Source organism: Lolium perenne, chromosome 4, assembly GCF_019359855.2.
Source record: "Lolium perenne isolate Kyuss_39 chromosome 4, Kyuss_2.0, whole genome shotgun sequence".
In the NCBI taxonomy this organism is placed as follows: Eukaryota; Viridiplantae; Streptophyta; class Magnoliopsida; order Poales; family Poaceae; genus Lolium; species Lolium perenne.
In genome coordinates, this window is record NC_067247.2 from 196,578,201 (window position 1) to 196,599,359 (window position 21,159).

At 46.2% G+C, this 21,159-nt stretch overlaps 2 protein-coding genes across 2 annotated transcripts; both read left to right on the top strand.

Moving 5' to 3' along the window:
* The first annotated feature begins 4,368 nt into the window (after positions 1-4,368).
* LOC127295237 (uncharacterized) lies at positions 4,369-6,335 on the top strand. Its single transcript, XM_051325152.1, has 2 exons — positions 4,369-4,518; positions 4,607-6,335. The coding sequence occupies exons 1-2, from the start codon at positions 4,446-4,448 to the stop codon at positions 5,824-5,826; spliced, it is 1,293 nt and encodes a 430-aa protein (XP_051181112.1). The 5' UTR covers positions 4,369-4,445; the 3' UTR covers positions 5,827-6,335.
* A 111-nt stretch (positions 6,336-6,446) lies between these two features.
* On the top strand, positions 6,447-8,711 carry LOC127295236 (uncharacterized). Its single transcript, XM_051325151.2, has 2 exons — positions 6,447-6,952; positions 7,085-8,711. The coding sequence occupies exons 1-2, from the start codon at positions 6,925-6,927 to the stop codon at positions 8,356-8,358; spliced, it is 1,302 nt and encodes a 433-aa protein (XP_051181111.1). The 5' UTR covers positions 6,447-6,924; the 3' UTR covers positions 8,359-8,711.
* The last annotated feature ends 12,448 nt before the right edge of the window (positions 8,712-21,159 follow it).

The window sequence follows — 21,159 nt, forward strand, 5'->3', positions numbered from 1 at the left end:
ATAGAAGGTGTGGGGGTGACTTCCGTGGGGCTGATGGCGCGATGTCGACAGAGGGATCCGAGCGTAGTAGCTGAGGGGGGGGGGGGGGCGCTGGTCAGGTGGGCATAGGATTCCCCACTAGTCACTATCACATGCGGGGGCTAACCATGATGGGTGGATCGGAGGCAGTGGGTCGTGGGTCTAGGCACCAGCCCAAATCCTTAGTCCGCCTGGCGTCTTGTCGTATGGCGACGCGGTTGGTGACTGCGCGAAGCTGATGTACGTGACTATGCGGTGACCCAGCCGGTTGCGAGCTAGGGAGGCATTGTTGCCACTGAAAATCGAGATCCAACTTCGGTCATGGTTGGCGATGACAACATTTATGCGTCGTTACCATGATGAAGGTGTCATCAATGTAGTCATCGTCTCCTTGCTTTGCTGCTACGGGGAAACCCTAGATCTCAGACTCCTGGATCGTACGATGGAGGCGCTACCGGTGTCGGTTTCCCCCCCCCCCCCCCCCCCCCCCCCCCCCGAGAGCATCGTTTTGGAGAAGATGCTTGTTGGAGGCGTTAGGGGGTGGAGCGGTGTGCCATCTACCGTGTCGACCATGGCAGATCTTAGCATCGTGGTGCAGCAGGGTCTGAACGATGAAAGCGTGATGACGGACGTGCACATGGAGATGGTGTTGTTTGGCATCATGATTAGGTCAGCAGCAGGGCTGGCAAGGTCAATGCATTGAACCTTGTCCCGAAGATGGGCTCGCGGAAGAACGGCGACGACGACTTCTAGAGTGTGTACATGCGATGTGCGCTAAGTGCTAGTTGGACCAGTTGTGCTCCTGGTTCGCCGTTGAGCGGTTTGGTGAGGCTTCTAGCTTTAGATGATACCGTAGGTGTGAGATGAGAACACATGTGACCACCCCCTTTATCAATTTTGTAGATGTGCCAATAGTTGTTGCCCGGATAATGGCATCGGGTCGATCTTTATATTCTCCTTGACAAATTTTATTAAATAATATATATAATAAACTAGTTTGTGTGCCTCATCTCAACGTCCATTTAGAAAAACTCAATCTATCCTTACATAAAGATCAATGTTGAAGAGAGTCAACCAAGGGCAGTCACATGTGCTAAATAGGAGTGGAAATTCGGTAACATAGTTTTTTTATTTTTTGAACACAGAAGGGTTCCGAAGGACCTCGCGCTGTATTAATTTTGAAAAGGAAATACATCTCGACCCAAAACATAAATGAAATACGATACATGTCCCTTCCGTTTTCAAGCTAAAGTCAAATCCAAGAAATAGGGGGAAAATGGTAGTAATATGTTTGTACTTACAAGCATGAGCGTGCGTGTTTCCGTCGTCCATTTTGCTGTGAGCTTCAGATAAAAAAAGAGAAAGTTACTTTTCCACTTATCAAGGCGAGCGAGAATATCAAGAAATAAATGAACGGTGACAAAAACATCCACATATGTGCATATAAAATCCATTCTAGGAAAAGGGATGCCAAATTTGGCGGAGGAATGAAGAGAAAAAATATCTCCATCTTATCGATTGGGGAATGGAGTGAAAGTGGAGATACGCGCCATAATGATATTTTTTTTGCAGTTGGGAAAGATATAGATTTTATGCCGATTTTGGACGGTGTCCGTGCGCACTAGATAATGGCCACACTACAGTCAACAAGTAAATTTAACAAGGTAGCATTTATTTATGATGTTAATATTGAGCAAATATTTTGTGGAGAGGACAAGTGGAGTTACCTTGTGGTAACTCAGATCTTAAACAGTTGTCATCCGTCGTTGCTTCCAGAATCCAACGGCCGCTTGTTGGCTCCGTGTTCTAATATCTGAACGTCCGATGTTTGGTATTTGTGCTTAGAGATTATAATTTAGGTTCAGCTTAATAATGGGTTAGGGCATGGATATTTGATGAAGATGAGTGCGGTCATTTTTAACAATAACTCACTTTCGGTTGCCTCATCACCATATTCTTCACCGGATCTGGCTGCTCTGTCCCCGTAACCACAAGTTACCGCCGCCGTCCTCGGCCAGCGGCACTCCCAAGCCGCCTTGCCCTCCTCAAATCACCACCTCCTCTAGCCGGCCCGACCACCCCTCTAAGCCCCCCTTCCCCCCTCCCCCGCACCCCTCTTTCTCCAATGTCGGGCCCTAACCCTAAGGCGCGCACCCCTGAACCCTAAGGCAAGGGCTCACATCCGGCTTCGGCTCAGTGTGGCGGTGGCTAAAAATGCGGGAAAACTGGATGAGGATGAGCAAGAAGGCGGCTGGAAAGAGGAGAGGCACACTCCTTCATTGGTGGGCCCCACAGAGTGAAGGAACAATTATAAATTTTTCAATGGTTAGAATTTAGAGCATCTCCAGTCGCGTCCCCCAAAGCGTCCCCCAAAGCAATTTGGGGCGCGCCGGACCAAAAACCGGTTCCAGACGCGTTCCCCAAAGCCCAATTTTGTCCGGCCCCAATACGGTGTTCGGCGCCCCGAGACCGTCCCTGCCCCACAGAGGACGCTCCGGGCACGCCGGACACATTGAAAAGCGAGGCGAAGCGACGCGGGTCCGACTCGTCAGCGGCTCGGAAGGCTAAAACCTCGTCGCCTACCTTTTGTCAAGCGACGTTAATGGCGTCCCTGTTTTCCCAGGCGACGCAAGGACGCGTATCGTCGTGCGTGGCCGCGTGGCCGTCCGCGCCGGCGTTATTGCGTACAACCACCAGCTGCCGTCGCTGTACATTAAGACGGCATGCAGTTCGTCCCAATTTCTCACCGCTCCCAAACCTTCTCGTCGCCGCCGCCTCCCCCCTCCCCCCCTCCCAGATCTTCTCCTCGCCGCTCCAAAAAATGTCGACCTCGTCCTCCCTCAAGATCGCCGCGGCAAACGGCTTCGGCCACGGCAGCCTAACCGTGGCGGAGGCATGGGCATTGTACCACGCCCGATATCCAAGTCCCGCCGGACATGCGGCTGCCAAGTAGCGGCGGCTGGAAGATGGCCATGAACGGCATTGGCGTCCCGCCGCCGCCGAAACCGGGCACAGACCAATGGAGGGACATCATCAAGGCCCGGCGGGCTCAACTCACCGCCAAGGAGCGGGCGGGTCCGACATGGGTGGCCAACAACAACGACGACCGGTGGAAGACGTACTTCCAAGCCAAGTACGACGTCGAGATGTACAGCACCCACGGGCTCGTCGGCGGGCCCAATAGCTGGAACAAGGACGGCCGCGCCCTGTTCTGGGGCGTTCTGGGGCGCTCCCTCGAGAACGTCATCTGCGGCATCCGCAACGGCGCTCCAAGGTTGGAGACGCCGTCGTCACCGCCACCGTCTCCTCGAGGAGGACCACCGCAATGGCAGCCGAGGAGGACGACGTACTCGTCCTCCTCGAACTCTTCTTCCTCAGGACCGGCCCGATCGATGCCGTCCTTGTCGTACCGCTCGGCGCCCTACAGCGTCCCCAAACGCGAGGTGAAGGAGGAGCCGGCGACGCCCGTCAACACGAGGCGTGGCGGCAGCCGGCGGCTGCAAGAGAGGCACGGCGACGCCCTCCTCATCCCAGAGCCGGGGGTGAAGGAGGATCCGGAGGAAGCGGCGCAGGCGGCGCTGCTGGCGGAGTACGAGCGGCGGCAGCGGCTCATCACCAGCAGCGACGACCCCGAGGACTGCCCAAGGCTGCGGTCGGCGTGCTTGGCGTCCATGAACGACAAGGACGCCTGGAGGGGCGACCTCGACATGGCGATCTCCATGTCCATCTGCGACTCCGGCAAGCCGCTCGTGGACCTCACCGACGACGACGAGGCAGGACCAAGCGGCTTGGTGAAGGACGAGCCCGTCGACGAGCCCGTCAAGCAGGAGGTCGTCACCGACGACATGTACAACTTCCAGCAGTACTACGACGCCTCCGGCCACCGCAAGTACTTCTAGATTAGGTTTAGTTTAAATTTAGTCAAATTTTGTTCGAATCTATGTAAGTTTGGACGAATCTAATCGAATCTCGCTTAAGTTTAAAATTTCCAAAATTTTGTTTGGGGGACGCGACTGAGTAGCGACGTCCCCCAAACATGGCACGAACGAAACACGTCCCCCAAAACGCTTAATCTGGCGCGTTTTGGGCGACGGTTTGGGGGACACGGCTGGAGATGCTCTTAGTTTACCATGAGTTGAAAAGCATTCTTAATGTGGTTATAGAGTTTGGCAAGTCAATGTTAAGCTGAAAAGTATTTTGAAATGGAGATAGTTTTAGCCGTGATATTCATGCCTTCGACTTGTTCAAAAAAAAAAATGCCTTCGACACACCCAGGCAACCCACGGTAAAAAAAAAAAAAGAGATCAGGCAACCTATAACTTGTCCTAAAAATGACAGTGGACTAGCAACCTCACGACCAGGTGAGCGAAGGGGAAAACCCGAAGAAACTGAGACCCAAAGCAAAGCTCGCAAACTTGGAATATCCAATGGCGCAAGAGATGCTCACCTTCCCAAGGCGGCGAGCCCAGGCGCCGCCCTTGCCTCCGCCTGCCACCTCAGGTCAATCCCATCTCTTCCTCTTTGCAACCCTCGCGCGCAGGCAAGCTGCTCGATGAAATGCCTCTTAACATGCCAAGATTTGACGCAGTGCGCGAACCGCAGCGGCGGTCGTGGGCGGACGTCCCGGCGGATATCCTAGGGATCGTGGTCGGCCGCCTCCCTTGCGTCGAGGACCGCGCGAGGCTGCGCTCCGTCTGCAGCGCCTGGCGCGCGGCGGCGCGCCGCCACCGACCGCCGCCGCCGCCGCTCCCCCTGCTCGTGCACTCCAACTTCGCCTTCTCCAGCTTCTCCCCCGACGGGGCCATGACGGGCACGCGTCGCATCCCGGTGCCTAAGGAGGTGGCGGCTCTCGACGTCCGTTGCGTGGGCTCGTTCGAGGGATGGCTCGCCGGCGTGCGGCCCAACGAAGGTCGCTACTTTGGTGATGGCAAGTGCTTCTTGATGAATGCTTTCTCCCGGGATGTGGTCCATCTCCCACCTCCTTCTGCGTCTTCTCACTTCGTTGATGCCTACACAAGATCTCTCCCCATCATCAGCGGCTCTGGTGTGGTTGAGTGCACAGTCAGCGCCGCACAGTACGTGATGTCATTCTGCAAGGTGATCTTGTCAGCTTCTCCTGATTCTGGGTCCAAATGTATTGCCGCTGCCATCTCTGTGCATAGGAACGGAGCTAAGCTAGCTCTCTGGCGGCCTGGGATGACGTCGTGGTGCGTGTGCCTTGGTGGCTGCATCAGCAAGTTCAGTGATATTACCTTCTTCCAGGGGAAGCTTTACATGCTCAGCAAGCTCACCACAAACCTCTATGCCTTTGAGCTAACTGATGATGACCGTGGGCTAATGGTGTCTTGTGTTGAGCGTTGTGTGCCCCAGCTGCCTGAGGTCAAGGATAGCTATGGACTGAGGTGGAACTTGGTAGAATGGCATGGAAAATCATTGCTTGTCGCCAGATACTTGGGTGGCGGTGAAGGCTGGCACAACATTTGTAAGGTTGCAGTATATGTAGTGGACTTAAGCACGAAACCTTTTCGATTTACTGAGATCAACACCTTGGATGGCGACTGTATCTTCATCAGCCCATGCAGCACCAAATCATTTCATGCTTGGGAGTATGACTGCGTGGAAGGCGAAGTTATCTACTTCATCGATGGCTACCTCTACCCTGCTAAAAATGGCCCTCCATTTGATAAGTTCATGTACAACTTGAGAGATGGTACATTGTCATCTTTTGCTACAGACATATCAGAGTGCAACTTCCGGGCACCAGATGGCAAGCTGATGAGTCCAACATGGCTGTTTCCTTCTGAATGAACTCATGTACACCAACTCTGATGTTAATAAGTCTCGAGTGTATCGGAATCCCTGATGCTGCCTGGCATGAGGACCGTGGTGTTTGCTTTTCAAGAACTGGAAAAAAAGCACACATGCTGCTGTCTAATTTCTGAACTTATATGATGCTTAGACTATTTTTGGTTCATTACTCTCTTTTCAAATTGCTATGAGTCGGTTCACATTCGTGGGAATCATTACCTAAGTGAGCAGTGGCTTCATATTAACTGGACCATAGTAGTTTGCAATGCATCTTTAACAGTTTCTCTTCTTGCAGTTCTGTGGTTGCACTTTTGGTTATTTCTGCCAGCAGACTATGGTGACATCATTAGTAGTTAATATATCTAGTGGAATGCTGTGTCTGCAGGATTTCTTCTTTTGTGAATAGTCTGCAACCTCAATTTGATGATGACCAGATGAAAGATGTTAAATTTGATTGAATCTGTGGAACTGCTGCTCCCTTCCTTATTGATGCACGGTATTATGTTTGGTGCATGATCTTGCCACATGGCATTTTTGTGACCGGCATACTTGAAGTTAGTGCCACCCTTGTCTTAGAGATGAGCACATGGAAGTAGTTCATGTCATTGTTACTCTTTCTGAGGATCATGGCCTGGTCAATTAGTATTGTTTTTATTCTAAATGACCCAATGATGACTGGTTGAATGGCAATAGTGCTATGCTGTTGAGACTGGACTCAGACCTGATGATCAATGGGAGCACTATATCCTTTCTACAAACCAATCAAATAAGCCACAACGGTCTTGCAATCTGAGTTGGCTAAACAGAAGGGATTTGGTCCGATGATGTCACTGCCACATTGGCATGTTTGTGGGGTCAGGGTGTCAGTGGGCCGATTCGAACCCCATGGAATGGAACTTCGCGGCTTCCTCAAGCTAACCAGCGCCATATATTCTAGGCTCTAGCCCTTGCCTACGAAATCCTCACAATCTTGGATTCTTGGACGAGTCCCCATTCCCCAATACCATCCCCTCCCTCCAATTCCGTTTCCAAACGGGCGATTCTTGAAGCTTCCACAAGGGGGCGCGGATCTTGAGCGCGCCTTCCCCAAAGACGGCCATGGCTACCAGAGCGCGCGCCGCGCCAGGTGAGCTCATCTCCCTCCCTCCCCTCCTCTCTTCGTATCCCCGGCGGTGCTCTCCGCGGTGGTTGCGTTTCTTGCGTTCTTGGTCCTCGGTAAAATGCCGCTTTTCTAAACCGTGTCCGTTTGCGCTTGCAGGGGCGTCGCTGTGGTCGGAATTGCCCCCCGAGATCATCGGCGCCGTGCTCTGCAGGATACCCTCCGCCGTCGATCGCGTCAGTTTCCGCTCCGTCTGCCGCTCATGGCTCGCCGCCGCGCGGTGCTACCCGCCGACCGTACCGCCGCTCCCTCTGATTCTTTGTCCGGGGTTCGCGCTCGCCAGCCCGTCCTTCACGGACGGCGACGCCTTGGTCACCGCCGCTCACCGCCTCCCACTTCTTGGCACGCCGCTCGAGAGGGACCCCTACTTCGGCGATTGTGTCGGCTCTTTTCAAGACTGGCTCGTTTGCACCCGGCTCTACTGGCGCACGCCGCCCTGTCCCTGGACCGGTGCCGATGGTGAGTGTTTCTTGGTGAACCCTTTCTCCAGTGAGACCATCCATCTGCCCAGGCCTTGTGCTGCCCATTCCTGCGGCAAGATTCAGAGCTCTGTTCCTCTCTGCAATGGCGAGGGCGAGGTCATCTGCACTATACATGCGCCTGAATATGCAATGGCACTGGTCAAAGTAGTTCTCTCCGCGCCACCTGGCACTGGCCCCAGCTCCTGCACCGACAAAAACCTGGGTTCCACTTGCATCGCCGCTGCAATCTCCCGGAGAAACGGAGAATATAAGCTTGCCTTCTGCAGGCCAGAAATGCAATCATGGTGCATATGCGAGGGCAACTGCATCAAGAGCTGCGTTGACATTGAGTTCTACCAGGGGAAGCTCTACATTGTGGACATCAGCAGCGGAGATCTCTTTGCCTTTGAGTTCGAGGCACCTACTGATCGCTCCTTTCCAGTTGTATCCCGCGCCGAGCACTGTCTGATAGAGAAGCTGCCCTTAATGGATGGTAGTGACCGCCGAAAATACAATATTGTGCAGTCTCATGGAAAGCTATTGCTGGTTGCCAGATACTTCACAGGAAGCTGGGATCAATTCACTGGAGTTAGAGTCTATGAACTGGACTTCAGTTCAGATCCATGGAGATGGGTAGAAATGAAGGGCTTGGGCGGCGACAGTATTCTTATCAGCTCATCCTGCAGCAACTCATTCCCTGCCTCTCGGACTCGGTATCATCAGATTGATCATGACCGCATCTATTTTCTTGATCCCTTTTGCCCCAATTTCTCCCACCAGGTGCCGGGAAACTATTCCTATCGTTCTCAAGTGTACAGCATTAGAGATGGAAGGATCTATCCGTTTCTTATTGATACAGGACCAATGAAAGGTGTTCCGGGGCATCCCGTGTGGTTCTGCCCTTCTCAGTGAGATGCTACACCACAAACGCAAACATATCAAGCTTTCTGAATCAGAAAAGATTGGTCCTGGAGATCATGTGGTCTTCGAAGTGGACCCTTAATAAGAAGCACAAGCTGCACAGCTCCAGTTGTTTCTGTGCGAATAATGCTGCAGAAGTAGTGTAATTTTCTCTAACCTTTTTTTTTCGCGGGTAACTTTCTGTAACCTGGAATGTTCTGCATACGTTCTTATGCACTCTGTGCAGTAAACCATTAATCTTTTTCCCAGCCAGATGTCTGGATATGTGCAGTACAACTTGTCAAGATGTACATACTTTGGTATTGCTAGTACCATACAAGAACTTCCATGTTCCATCACTGTTCTACTTTTGAAATGCAGTCGTCTACTGTTGTATCCATTACTGTCAGATTCTATATTGCCTTTTCCGTTACGCACTGGAATCTGGGTCTGCTTATTTCGGATAGTTCTGCTACCGTTCTCTGATTCTTGTTGCCATATTGCTATCTGAATGGATACATAAATGTCATTAATTTTATGCATCATGTTATGTTGACACTTTGCAATAAAAATACTCGTGCAAATTGAAATTGGGCCAATTAATTTAGGCTGGAGGTGCCAGATTTTTTGGGATTATAGGCACCAAAGTCGTAGGTTTGGTTGCTCACCTATAAGGTTTTTGCACGTCCGGAGTAGTAGACCGTGTTGTTTTCGTTTGAAGCAAATCACAAAATCAACTTCAACATTCTATAAAATATAAGATGTATAAAGATGTGAAGAAAAATAAAAATACATAATTAAGAAGCAAATCTCGTCTGGAGTAGTAGATCGTGTTGTTTTCGTTTGAAGCAAATCACAAAATCAACTTCAACATTCTATAAAATATAAGATGTATAAAGATGTGAAGAAAAATAAAAATACATAATTAAGAAAAACAGAAACATTCCAATGAAGGCAGTAAGATTTAAAAAATGCATAATAATTGTTAATGTTTTGGAAAACAATGTGATTCAATTAAATATATAACCAAATCTCCCTTCTTTTTAACTGAATATAATTTAATTCATATTTTTCAGTATGCTTTATAGGGTATTCTTGATTTTCTAAATTTCTTGATTTTTCTTCATATTTTTCTTCACTTTCTTGTAACGTCCATATTGATTTTTTTCCTTTATTTTACATTATCCTCAAATATCGAGTCTTTTAATGTACTTTTATTATTAATACAAACTTTCTAAGCTAATATCCTCGCTATTCCCTGGTGTATCCATCCAAATGTCGCCGTCAAAATCTCTTTCCATAGATTAGCAAGTAGCGAGTAAATGCTAAGGAATTTCACGCTTAAGTAATCATACTATTTGGTATTAGGGTTGTGGAATCAATGTTAAATTCTTGCAACCAAGGAAAGATAAAATCTTTATTTATACTAGTATACCAGGATTTTCTTTATAATTCTTATGCTACCTCTGTCCATAAACGAATATCGCAATTTTTTTAAATTTAAATGTATCTAGATAATCTTTAGTCTATAGATACATCCAAATTTATATAAAACTCCGACATCCTTTTATGAAGGACCTCCATGATCCCGTCGTGCATGAATAGCCTGCGGGGACGCAAATGTACATCATGTTCTCTCTCGTGTCGCTCCCTAGCGCCGCCGGTTCCGCTCGTCCCTCCATGCTCCCTACTCGCCGCCGCCAGAGGGTGCAACCAGATGAAGCCTGACCGACGTTGGTGGCGGTGGGGATCCCTCACCCCTCATGCAGCAGGTTCTCGCGTGGGTCGGCACAACCGCTTTGGGGCACTCCTAGGTGCGGGATGGAGTGGCGCTGCCAAGACCGACCCAGTCATCAACTCCGGCTATGTCTTCGTGTCGGCGCCTTCACGTGGCTTCATGAAGGGCGCATTCGCCCCCCTTCTTCGCCAGCGCCTTCTCTGATGGCTTGGCTACCGCCTTGTCGGTTTCCTTCTTGGGGTTTCTCGGCAGCATGTCTAGAAGTGGCGGCAGCGGTTTGGGTGGGAGAGATCAGCGGCGGGAGAGGGAAATTTTTTCGATAAAGGATGCTTTATTACTTTTGGGAAAGCAATTACATCCAGCCTCTGCATAACCAGGATGCACACAGCTGTTCAAAAAGTATGTGACCAAAAATATAAAAAGATATAGAAAACTAGGCGAAATACATATCGGAACAATGAATCATAAATCGCCTATGGTGTGGGTGGTGCTGCAATCCGTAGACTATGCTGCCACCCATGTAGGGAAAAAGTATCCCTCGCAGTAGCCTCCAACCGTGTACAGACCTCCGTAAATAGGTCTCGGTTCTCCATCCGCTGAAGAGGTAACCACAAACGGAGAATACCTGTACATCTGTAGATGACCTGCAACAAAGAACAATTTTTATTGTTAAAAATCTTGTCATTTCTACTTAGCCAGAGTGCCCAGATAACTGCTAGCGCCCCCACCCTAAGAAGCAACTTAAACCTTGAATCGATACCGTGGAGCCAATTGCCAAAGACATTGGCTACACTAATCGGGGGATACAGGGTAGATGCGACTTGGATGACTGACCAAATAGATCTTGCAAAATGGCACTGGAAAAAAAGGTGTTTAATAGTTTCGTCTTGTTGACAAAAAACACACCTAGCACTTCCATGCCAATTCCGCTTGACAAGATTATCTTTGGTAAGAATAACTCCGCGACGAAGATACCATCCGAATTTTTTTATTTTTAACGGTATTTTCATCTTCCAGATTTTCTTATTATTATCAACCGGTATATCAGAATGAAGAATCGCATTGTATAAAGATTTGACTGAGAAAGTGTCATCTACATGAAGATTCCATCTAAATTCATCCGGTTCAGTTGATAATTGAATATCTCCCAACCGTTGAATTAAATCATTCCATGCGACAAGCCTTTGTCCAAGTAAAACCCGTCTGAACGTCACATTTGGAGGTGAGGTAGCCATTACTGTGGCAATGGTATCACCTTTGCGACGAACAATACTATACAAGGCAGGATACTGCTCACTCAAGGAAGCATTGTCCAACCAAACATCTTCCCAGAAGCGTATCTGTTCTCCATTCTTAATAGAGAAAGTACCATGACGAAAGAAAACATTCTTAGACGCCATGAGACCAGCCCAGAAGTGGGAATCCCCCGGTTTCCAAACCACTTGGGATAACGCCTTCGAGCCAATATACTTTCTACGAAGAATAGTTTGCCGAATCCCATCCTCAGTAAGAAGCTTAAAAAGCCATTTACCTAGCAGAGCTGAGTTCTTGACCTCTAGGTCATGAACTCCAAGTCCGCCTTGATCTTTGGGACTACAGACTACACTCCATTTAACCAGTCGATATTTCTTTTTCTCGTTGTCCCCTTGCCAAAAGAATCTGGATCGATAATAATCGAGTTTATGTAGAATTCCTTTTGGCAACAGGAAGAATGATAACATATACAGTACCATATTTGTCAGTACTGAATTAATGAGAACCAATCTCCCTCCGAGGGACAGCAATTTACCCTTCCAACTACTAAGGCGTTTTTGTAATCTTTCTTCCACAATTTTCCATTCAGCAATTGTAAGTCTCCGATAATGAATCGGAATACCCAAATAGCGAATAGGAAATTGGCCTTGTCCACAACCAAACAACTCTGTATATAGAGTCATATCGTTTTGGGCATCACCGAAACAGAACAATTCACTTTTATGGAAATTGATTTTCAATCCCGACAACTGCTCAAACGCCGCCAAAATTAATTTGAGATTGCGAGCTTTTTCGAGATCATGATCCATAAAAAGAATTGTATCGTCGGCATATTGAAGGATAGATAAACCCCCATCAACCAAATGTGGGATCACACCTTCAATCTGGCCATCAGACTTAGCTCGCTCTATGAGTATTGCCAACATATCCGCTACGATGTTAAACAACATCGGTGATAACGGATCCCCTTGGCGTAACCCTTTTCGTGTTTGGAAATAGTGTCCGGTGTCATCATTAACCCGGATAGCCACACTACCTCCATACACAAAATCGTATATTAGAGCGCGCCACTCAGGAGAAAAACCTTTCATCCTAAGTGTCTGCTGCAGAAAAGACCACTTGACCTTGTCATACGCCTTTTCGAAATCTAATTTTAAAATAACCCCGTTTAATTTCTTAGAATGCATCTCATGTACCGTCTCGTGCAACACTGCCACTCCATCAAGGATATTCCTTCCTTGCATAAAAGCGGTCTGTGATGGTTGAACGACATGATCCGCAACCGTATTAAGTCTAATGGTGGCCACTTTCGTGAAAATCTTGAAACTGACATTTAATAGGCAGATAGGTCTATATTGTTGAATCCTTTCTGCCTCATTAACCTTCGGTAACAAAATTACTTCACCAAAATTTAGACGAAATAATTCTAGTTGTCCTGCGTGGAGATCACTGAACAAATCTAGAAGGTCCGATTTAATAGTATCCCAAAAGGTTTGATAAAACTCCGCTGGAAAACCATCTGGACCCGGTGCTTTATTACATTCCATTTGGAAAATCGCCTTCTTAACCTCATCCTCAGAATAAGGTGCGGTTAGTAGGCCATTTTCTTCCATAGAAACTTGGGGTATGTCTTCCGTTAAGTCCTCGTTAAGAGAAAAAGAGCTTTCCTCCGGAGGACCGAACAGGTCTTTATAATAATTAGTAATGTAAGATTTGAGTTGCTCGTGGCCTTCAATCACCCCTTCATCTTGGATAAGAGAGTGAATACGCTTTTTCCGATGTCTGCCATTGGCTAATCCATGAAAATATCGCGTATTCGAATCACCTTCCAAAATGAATTGGGCTTTGGATCTTTGATACCATTTGAGTTCCTCTTCGCGAAGAAGACTCGCCATTTGTGCATTGGATTGATTCTTAAGATCAATCTCTTGCGTGGACAGCGGTCTCACTTCCGCTATGACCTCAAGATCATCAATCTCTTTAGACAAGCGAGCCTTCTCTTTTTTCAGAATACCAGCCATATGAGCAGCCCAGCCAGAGAGATGCTTGCGCATAGCACGCATCTTATTATTCCATCTCAATATTGGTGAGCCACCCCGAACTGGTCTTTCCCAAACCGTCTTAACCATCTCATGAAAACCCTCGCGATGTAACCAGCCAAGTTCAAATTTGAACGGCCGCTTAGAAACAGATCGAGGATTCCCAGTGGTTAACAGGATAGGAGCATGGTCGGACAGTTTTTCAATACGTTCTAGTGCACGGACGGACACCATAGGATATTTGTGTTCCCATTCGGTATCCATCAACACGCGATCTAGTTTCTCGTATGTGGGTTCAGGTAAACTGTTGGCCCAAGTAAACTGTCGACCGGACATGAAAACCTCTCTTAAGTCTAAGCTATCAATGACAGCATTAAACAAGAATGGCCAATGTCCATCGAAAATGCCTTTGCTTTTCTCATGAGGGAATCTCAGCAAATTAAAATCCCCTCCGATTAAAATCGGGTGCGGATTATCTTTTGCAAGATTTACCAACTCACGTAAAAAGTCGGCCTTAAAGGCGTCTTGGGCAGCACCATACACAGCGACCAGACTCCAAATGAAACCATCTGCTTTGTTCTGAATATCGAGTTTAATATGATACTCGCCATCAGAACTAGCTAAGACGGTCATGGTGTCTATACGGACGCCCAGTAAAATACCCCCAGATCTGCCACGAGGCGGGCGAGAATACCACTGAAAGTTAATCCCGCCTGATAAACGGTCGAGGAAACTCTGTGAGAATTTTCGCCTACCCGTCTCAGATATAGAAATAAAATCTAAATCATAATCTCTACAACCATCAGCAATGTGAGAATGTTTAGCCAAGTCACCAAGACCTCTGCTATTCCGAAACATGCCATTCATCGAGACACTATTTTAGATTTAGTATTTTTGCCATATCTACGAAATAAAAGGAGCGATAGGAGGGAGGGAAGTGGCAGGATAAATGGAATTTCATTGCACGGATGACATGGCTGGCCCACCACTAGCCGTGTCGCTCCGTGCTGCGGTCCGGTGCCCCCACGTTGTTCCCTATGTAGCAGGGATGGCCTCGTGCGCTGAACAACATATTAGGCCACGCCGGATTGAAAGGGACTTTGGGGCGCATGACTGAAAATGGTTAAACATCCAACATGCTTCAAGTCTCTTTGGAGGAGGGCTTGGGGAACACAACTGAAGATTTTTTTAAAAAATCTCTTTTAGCCAGAATATGGATATTTGGTGCAACCATTTGGCAACTGTAGCACTGGATATGGCCAGCTGATTCGGTTAACGGTCTGATAGATGATTAGGATGTTTTTTCACATCATGTAAAAAAACATGTTTTTTAAAGATGAGAACATGTTGATGCAAGGCGTGAGTGTTATTCAGCCTTTTAGATTGCTTAGAGCATCTCTAACAGAGCCCGAACTCGCGGCTAAAAATGAAAAAGTCCGGCGAGAATAAGGGTTCGGTTCGGAAATTGGCCAGAACGGAGCCCGAATTCGTGGCCCGTAAAACGAGTTCGGACCCCCGAGAAATCGGTGACGCCCATATTAAAAGGGACCGCTGAGGGAAGTTCGGTTCATAAACCCTACCCCCTCCGCCGCTTTCACTCCCGCCGCTGCCGCCTGCCTCCTCTCCGGCGAGCGATTCCGCCTCCTCCGACGTCGCTCCGCCGCTTCGGTCACCACCCCTCCGGCCGAAATGGGCCGTTTAAGACGCGTGGGTAGGGGGAGGTGGCCGAATCAGCGGCGGAAAAGCACCTCGGCGTCCGTCGGGTGTACGGGCGGAGGCAGAGCGCGCCAGGCGGTCGCGCTCTCACGGCGCATGGAAGCGGGCCGGCCGGAAGTGGCCGGAACTTATGGCGTGCCGTCAAGCGCGTGAGGAGGCACCTAAGGAAGGAGAAGCGGAGGTGCCCCCCGCTGTCGGCTCGTGTAGCCCGCCGCTGTCGGCGCTGCCCCCGCGCGGCAACGCCGACGCCGATGGGCCGCCTCTAGCCTGCGGGAGCACCTCCGAGGTAAATCGAGTTCAATCGCGAGTTTCAATTTCCCGCGACGTTTGATTTCCGTGTTTTCGGTTCACGAGTTCGGTTTCTGTGACTAAATCCAAAAATTTCCCCTGGTTAATTGAAAGGACACGGATGTCGCCTAGAGGGGGGGGGGGTGAATAGGCGATTTAAAACTTTTACGAGATGGGCTTAACAAATGCGGAATAAAACTAGCGTTTACTTTGTCAAGCCCAAAGCCTATATACTATGGTTCACCTATGTGCACCAACAACTTATTCTAAGCAAGAGTTCACCTATGTGCACCAACAACTTATGCTAAGCAATACAAGCAAGTATGTGATAGCAAGATATATATAACTTCAAGCACGATGGCTATCACAAGGTAAAGTGCATAAGTAAAGAGCTCGGGTATAGAGATAACCGAGGCACGCGGGAGACGATGATTTATCCCGGAGTTCACACTCTTGCGAGTGCTAATCTCCGGTGGAGAGGTGCGGTTGCTTAGTGCTCCCGAACGCCACAAGAGGCTCACCTTGAGGTGTGGTTGCTCGATGCACACCAACGCCACAAAGGCCTCACCCCAAGATGCGGTACTCACACCACACACCGAACGCCACGAAGGCGCCTCACCTAAATCTCCGGTGACCCTCGCCACAAAGGCCTAGGTCACGGTTCCACTAAGGGATTTCCTTCGAGGCGGAAACCGGGCCTTACACAAAGATTGGGGCACACATCCACAACTTAATTGGAGGCTCCCAACAAACCGCCACAAAGGCCTAGAGTCCGTCTAGGGTTCCAAGAACCCAAGAGTAACAACCTTCTTGCTTTCACCACCACGAATCACCGTGGAGAACTCAAACCGATGCACCAAATGCAATGGCAAGAACACCACAAAGATGCTCAAGTCCTTCTCTCTCAAATTCCAACAAAGCTACAAAAGCTATTGGGGGAATAAGAGAGGAAGAACAAAGGAATTCACAAAGAACACCAAGATCAAGATCTAGAGGATTCCACTCACAAAGAGATGGATTTGATTGGTAGAAAAGTAGATCTAGATCTCCTCTCTCTTTTCCCTCAAATGGGGGCAAGAATCATGGAGGGATTGAGAGATAGTGCAAGCTTCTCTAGTTCAACAATGGAGGAGAGAGAGAGTGAGAGAAGCACAGCCCAAGGAGGAAGAAGGGGGGTATTTATACCCCCCAAGAAAATCGAGCCGTTTGGGCAAAAACAGGGCCGGATATTCCGGCCCAAGTTGGGGCCGGATTATCCGGGGGCCGGATAATCCGGCCTCAGGGACAAAACCTGGACAAAATCCGGCCAAAAATCCGGCCCCTATCCAGAGCTGCTTTTCTTCCGGTCCTTAGACGATTTCGGGGGGGCCGGATATTTCCGAAATATCCGGCCCGGATAATCCGGCCCGGATATTTCTGAAAAATCCGGCCTGGCAAAACTGCAGAAACACCAAAACTAAAACGGGCATAACTTTAGCATCCGGACTCCGATTTTGATGATCTTGGGCTTGTTTTGAAGCTAGGAACAAGCTCTACAAGATCATGCAGGAAACCATCATAGTCCAACAAGGTAGGATAGAAACAAATGATGAAAGGTTTGACCTATCTAAAAAAGACATACCGGTAAAACCTCCAATCTCGAAAATGCAACAAGTTGCCCATGCAAAAACCATTCTCAATGAACTAGAGCTTGTCATGAGAATAAGCACAAGCTCTAAAACATCACATGGATAAGATCCAAATAAAACCAAGAAAGATGATGAACCAAACTCGAAAACGCAACAAGTGATCTATGCGAAATCCGTTTTCGATGAACTAGAGCTTGTCATGAGAATAAGCACAAGCTCTAAAACATCACATGGATAAGGTCCAAATAACAACCAAGAAAGATGATGCAAGGATGCAAAGGTTTGAGCTCTCTCCGAACGATACGATCGAGTTACTCACTCGAGAGCCCTCTTGATAGTACGGCAACTAAACTATAAACCGGTCTCCAACTACACTATGAGACCGGTGAGAAACAAACCCTATCAAGAGCAAACCTTATACTTGCGCATTCCACTTGAGCTCGATGACGACGATCTTGACCTCAACAAGATGGAACGCCTTTCTTGCTTGTGCTTGCTTGACGAAGTCTTGTGGATTGCTCCCCCATAATCCACCATGGGAGAGCTTCTTCTTCTCGCATCTTCACATAACCATGACCACCATGTGGATTGCTCCCCCATAATCCACCATGGGAGAACTTCTTCTTCGGCGCATCTTCACATATCCATGATCACCATATGGATGGCAAGACTCAAGCAAAGGATCTCTTCGAGATGGCTCATCTTGAACTTGCACTTCATTTCTTCATTCTTCATCATGTTGATGTCTTGAAGTAACTTGAGGGCTCACTTCATCTTCATCTTCAAGACATACTTGACACTTGATATCCTTCATCAATTTCTTCTTATTGCAACCTTGAAGCCAACATATGGTTCAAGCATTGCCTATGGACAACTCCTACAAATATAACTCAATGCAAACATTAGTCCATAGGGATTGTCATTAATTACCAAAACCACACATGGGGGCTCCAAGCACTTTCAATCTCCCCCATTTTGGTAATTGATGACAATCTCTTTGAGAGGGTTTATATAAGGAATTTAAGTAACAAATAAGTTGGATCTATAGAGCAAACTCCCCCATAATATATGCATGTGTGAATGATCTTGACTTTCATTGCATATATTGGCATTCAAAGCCTAGTGGAGTTTCCTCTAAAGATTCAACTATGCAAAGCAACAAGATGCAATGCAATGAAGGCACATGCTTAAGCACAAAGCAAAGACATAACCAAATTCCCTTAAACCCTCCAAACTTCTCCCCCATTGGCACCAATTGCCGAAATGGGTGAAAAATTTAGAAGGCTAATATAGTGAGAGTTCCTCCATAGCGTGTGCATTTCTCATAATTTGAGTGGAATCAAATGCACATATCCAATTACGAATATTCGGAAGGAATCACACCATAGATAGGATCAACAATTGCAAAAAGATAACAAAGTCAAGACGCTTCAACAAATGAAGCAAGCAACCAAATGAACCACAAAGAAGATATCAAAAAGAAAGATAGATATTATGATAAGATCAAGAAGATTGCTCTAAATAATATGAGGAAGCTCCCCAAGGTTTGTGCACAAAACTATACAATTTGTATTGGAGTATAAAGTGCACAAACATGGAATCATCACTCCCATAATATCATTCAAAAACAAAATATACCAAGTGAATCAAACTCTAATGATCACCACAAGATAGTGCTCTAAATCAAATGAGGAAGCTCCCCAAGGTACATGCATAAATTAAAATGTTGTCTTTGAATACAATATGCATAACATGGAATCCTCACTCCCTCATTACCATTTAAAACACAAACATTTGGAATAGATCATAGATAGAGAAATAAGCTTAACACTTGCAACAAACAAATAGTTGAGCAATAAGTAAGAGGCACCATAATAAAAGGCTCAACCAAGAGGATATGTGAAAGGCATGATAAAGCATATTATAAGACTATTATATGGATGAGCAAAAAGCATCATCATAGTCTTCAATGAATTATATTTCTTAGCATGACCAATCAACATGCAACAAATAAATAAGATATCAAATGGAGATGTATCATCTCTTATGTGTATAAGTTTCTCTAAGTGGACAATATCACAAAGATATTTATCCACAAAGAAACATGCACACACCAAATAGATACACAAGAAAAATAGCATGATATCCAAGACGAAGTCATGCAATATACCAATAAGATTTTTGCTTAATAGCATGGCCAAAGGCTCAATATTATCTTATTGTACATTCATGAACTTCAACCACAAACAACTAAAATACATCACAAATATCAACAAGGGATAGAAGATAGTTGGGATGCATTTGAGAAAGGCAACAAGTATCACAAACGGGGATACCAAAAGAAGTAACTAAATTTGCACTTTCATCTATATTGCACATGTGAGAGCCTTGAGGAATTGATATGCAACAAAATTGCTAGATAGGCATAGTTGGGATGGATGAATCATGAGCATGATTTAAAATACTTCCCAACAAATGCACTCATCTCAAATTACTCACATTCACAATAAAGAGGTTTCATTAAGACTTTTGCAAGAAGCACAACATTTGCAAATCAAGAGATTCATGCCAAGATGCAACCATAAGGTTGGATACAAGAAAAGTATGCATGAGAAGATACTTGTTACCAAGATAGCATTGGTGTGGATGTAGTAGATATGTGTTCGTTGATCATCCTAGCTTGCCTCACGTTACCATTGAGTCACCACTTCTTTCCAAGAGTGAGACAAGCATTCAATGCATATCCATTGTACCTAACACAAAGGTAAGTACAAAATGGTCCCCAAACTAATTGGGTCCGAAGTAGTTAGACACACTACAACATATAGGACAAACTCCACAATTCTATGTGCATATAGATATGAAATTGAATTTCATGCACATCTTAGCCAAATTAGGATTTGATGGAGTTTACCCTATATATTGGATCAAAGAAAGTGACACATGCCATAAGATATACATATATTAAATATGCATGCACAATACTTTCAAGAACCAAAGGAAGATACAATTTGGACAAAACACCAAATAAACCAAGAGACAATGGTTGTCCAAATTATATCAAAGAATCAAATCAACACAAGATTGACTCCAAAGACTTATCTCATTATAAGAAGCTAATTAAACCTAAGCACAAAGGAATGAGATAACCAACTCCCAAGAGAGCAAGGTTCCAACAAATAAACCAAACCCTCGACACTTTTTATGATGGCACACAGTACCAAAAAGAAAATTTATGACTCCCAAAACCAAATTTTTGATAAAGATCAAGAGAAGTTTATATAACAAATATAGGAGAGCTCCCCCAAGATTAGTGCATTATCTAGGATTTAGAATATGGATACAAAATGCACACAACTAGGATCATCACACTACCTATATCTACTAAAAAAGCTAAGAAAGTTTGAATAGAAAAAAGAACACATGGGAGTCAAAGCACAACAAATTCATGGCAATAAATAAGGCAATTTAAACACAAGATCCATAAGATGCAAGGAAGACACATGGGAGTCAAAGCACAACAAATTCATGGCAATAAATAAGGCAATTTAAACACAAGAGCCAATGTAGATATGATCAATAAATATCTACCTCATAATTGATTACCAATTGTCCTAGGACAAGAGGTATTAGGAAATATTTCCGGTGGTAGTTTGTAAGTATACATAAGATCATATTTACAACGAACAAAGCATATGGTAAAAGATAAGAGTTAACCATCATGCAAAGATAGTTTCTTGATAGCTTCATTTAGTCATACCAACATGCAAGGCAATTAATAGTATTCATACCAACATGCGAAGCAATTAATAGTATTCATACCAACATGCAAAGCAATTAATAGTATGACTTGAAGCACATGGTTTTCCAAAAATGTATTGATGGACACGTTGTGAAAAACCATGCCAAGAAAAACTTTCACAAATAAGATCCACAAAGATATTAGCAATGAAGCCATTTAAGCAAATTGGAGCTTGTTTGAGCAAACATGCCACATAGGAGAGAGATAAATTACGGTATCAATTCTATGTGACACAACCTCAAATGTTCACATTTTCTAGGCTTGTAATATGCACAAAGCTTATTACTCCCCCATAATGTGATAAGGAATTTATTTTCACAAGAGGCAAATAAGATCCAAGTAGAGATA

Excerpts from the sequence above, each read along its gene's own strand:
- LOC127295236 (XM_051325151.2), top strand. The coding sequence starts at position 6,925 with ATGGCTACCAGAGCGCGCGCCGCGCCAG. Across the intron at positions 6,953-7,084 it reads CAGAGCGCGCGCCGCGCCAG|GGGCGTCGCTGTGGTCGGAA; the intron begins GTGAGCTCATCT and ends TTGCGCTTGCAG.
- LOC127295237 (XM_051325152.1), top strand. The coding sequence starts at position 4,446 with ATGGCGCAAGAGATGCTCACCTTCCCAAGGCGGCGAGCCCAGGCGCCG. Across the intron at positions 4,519-4,606 it reads GCCTCCGCCTGCCACCTCAG|TGCGCGAACCGCAGCGGCGG; the intron begins GTCAATCCCATC and ends GATTTGACGCAG.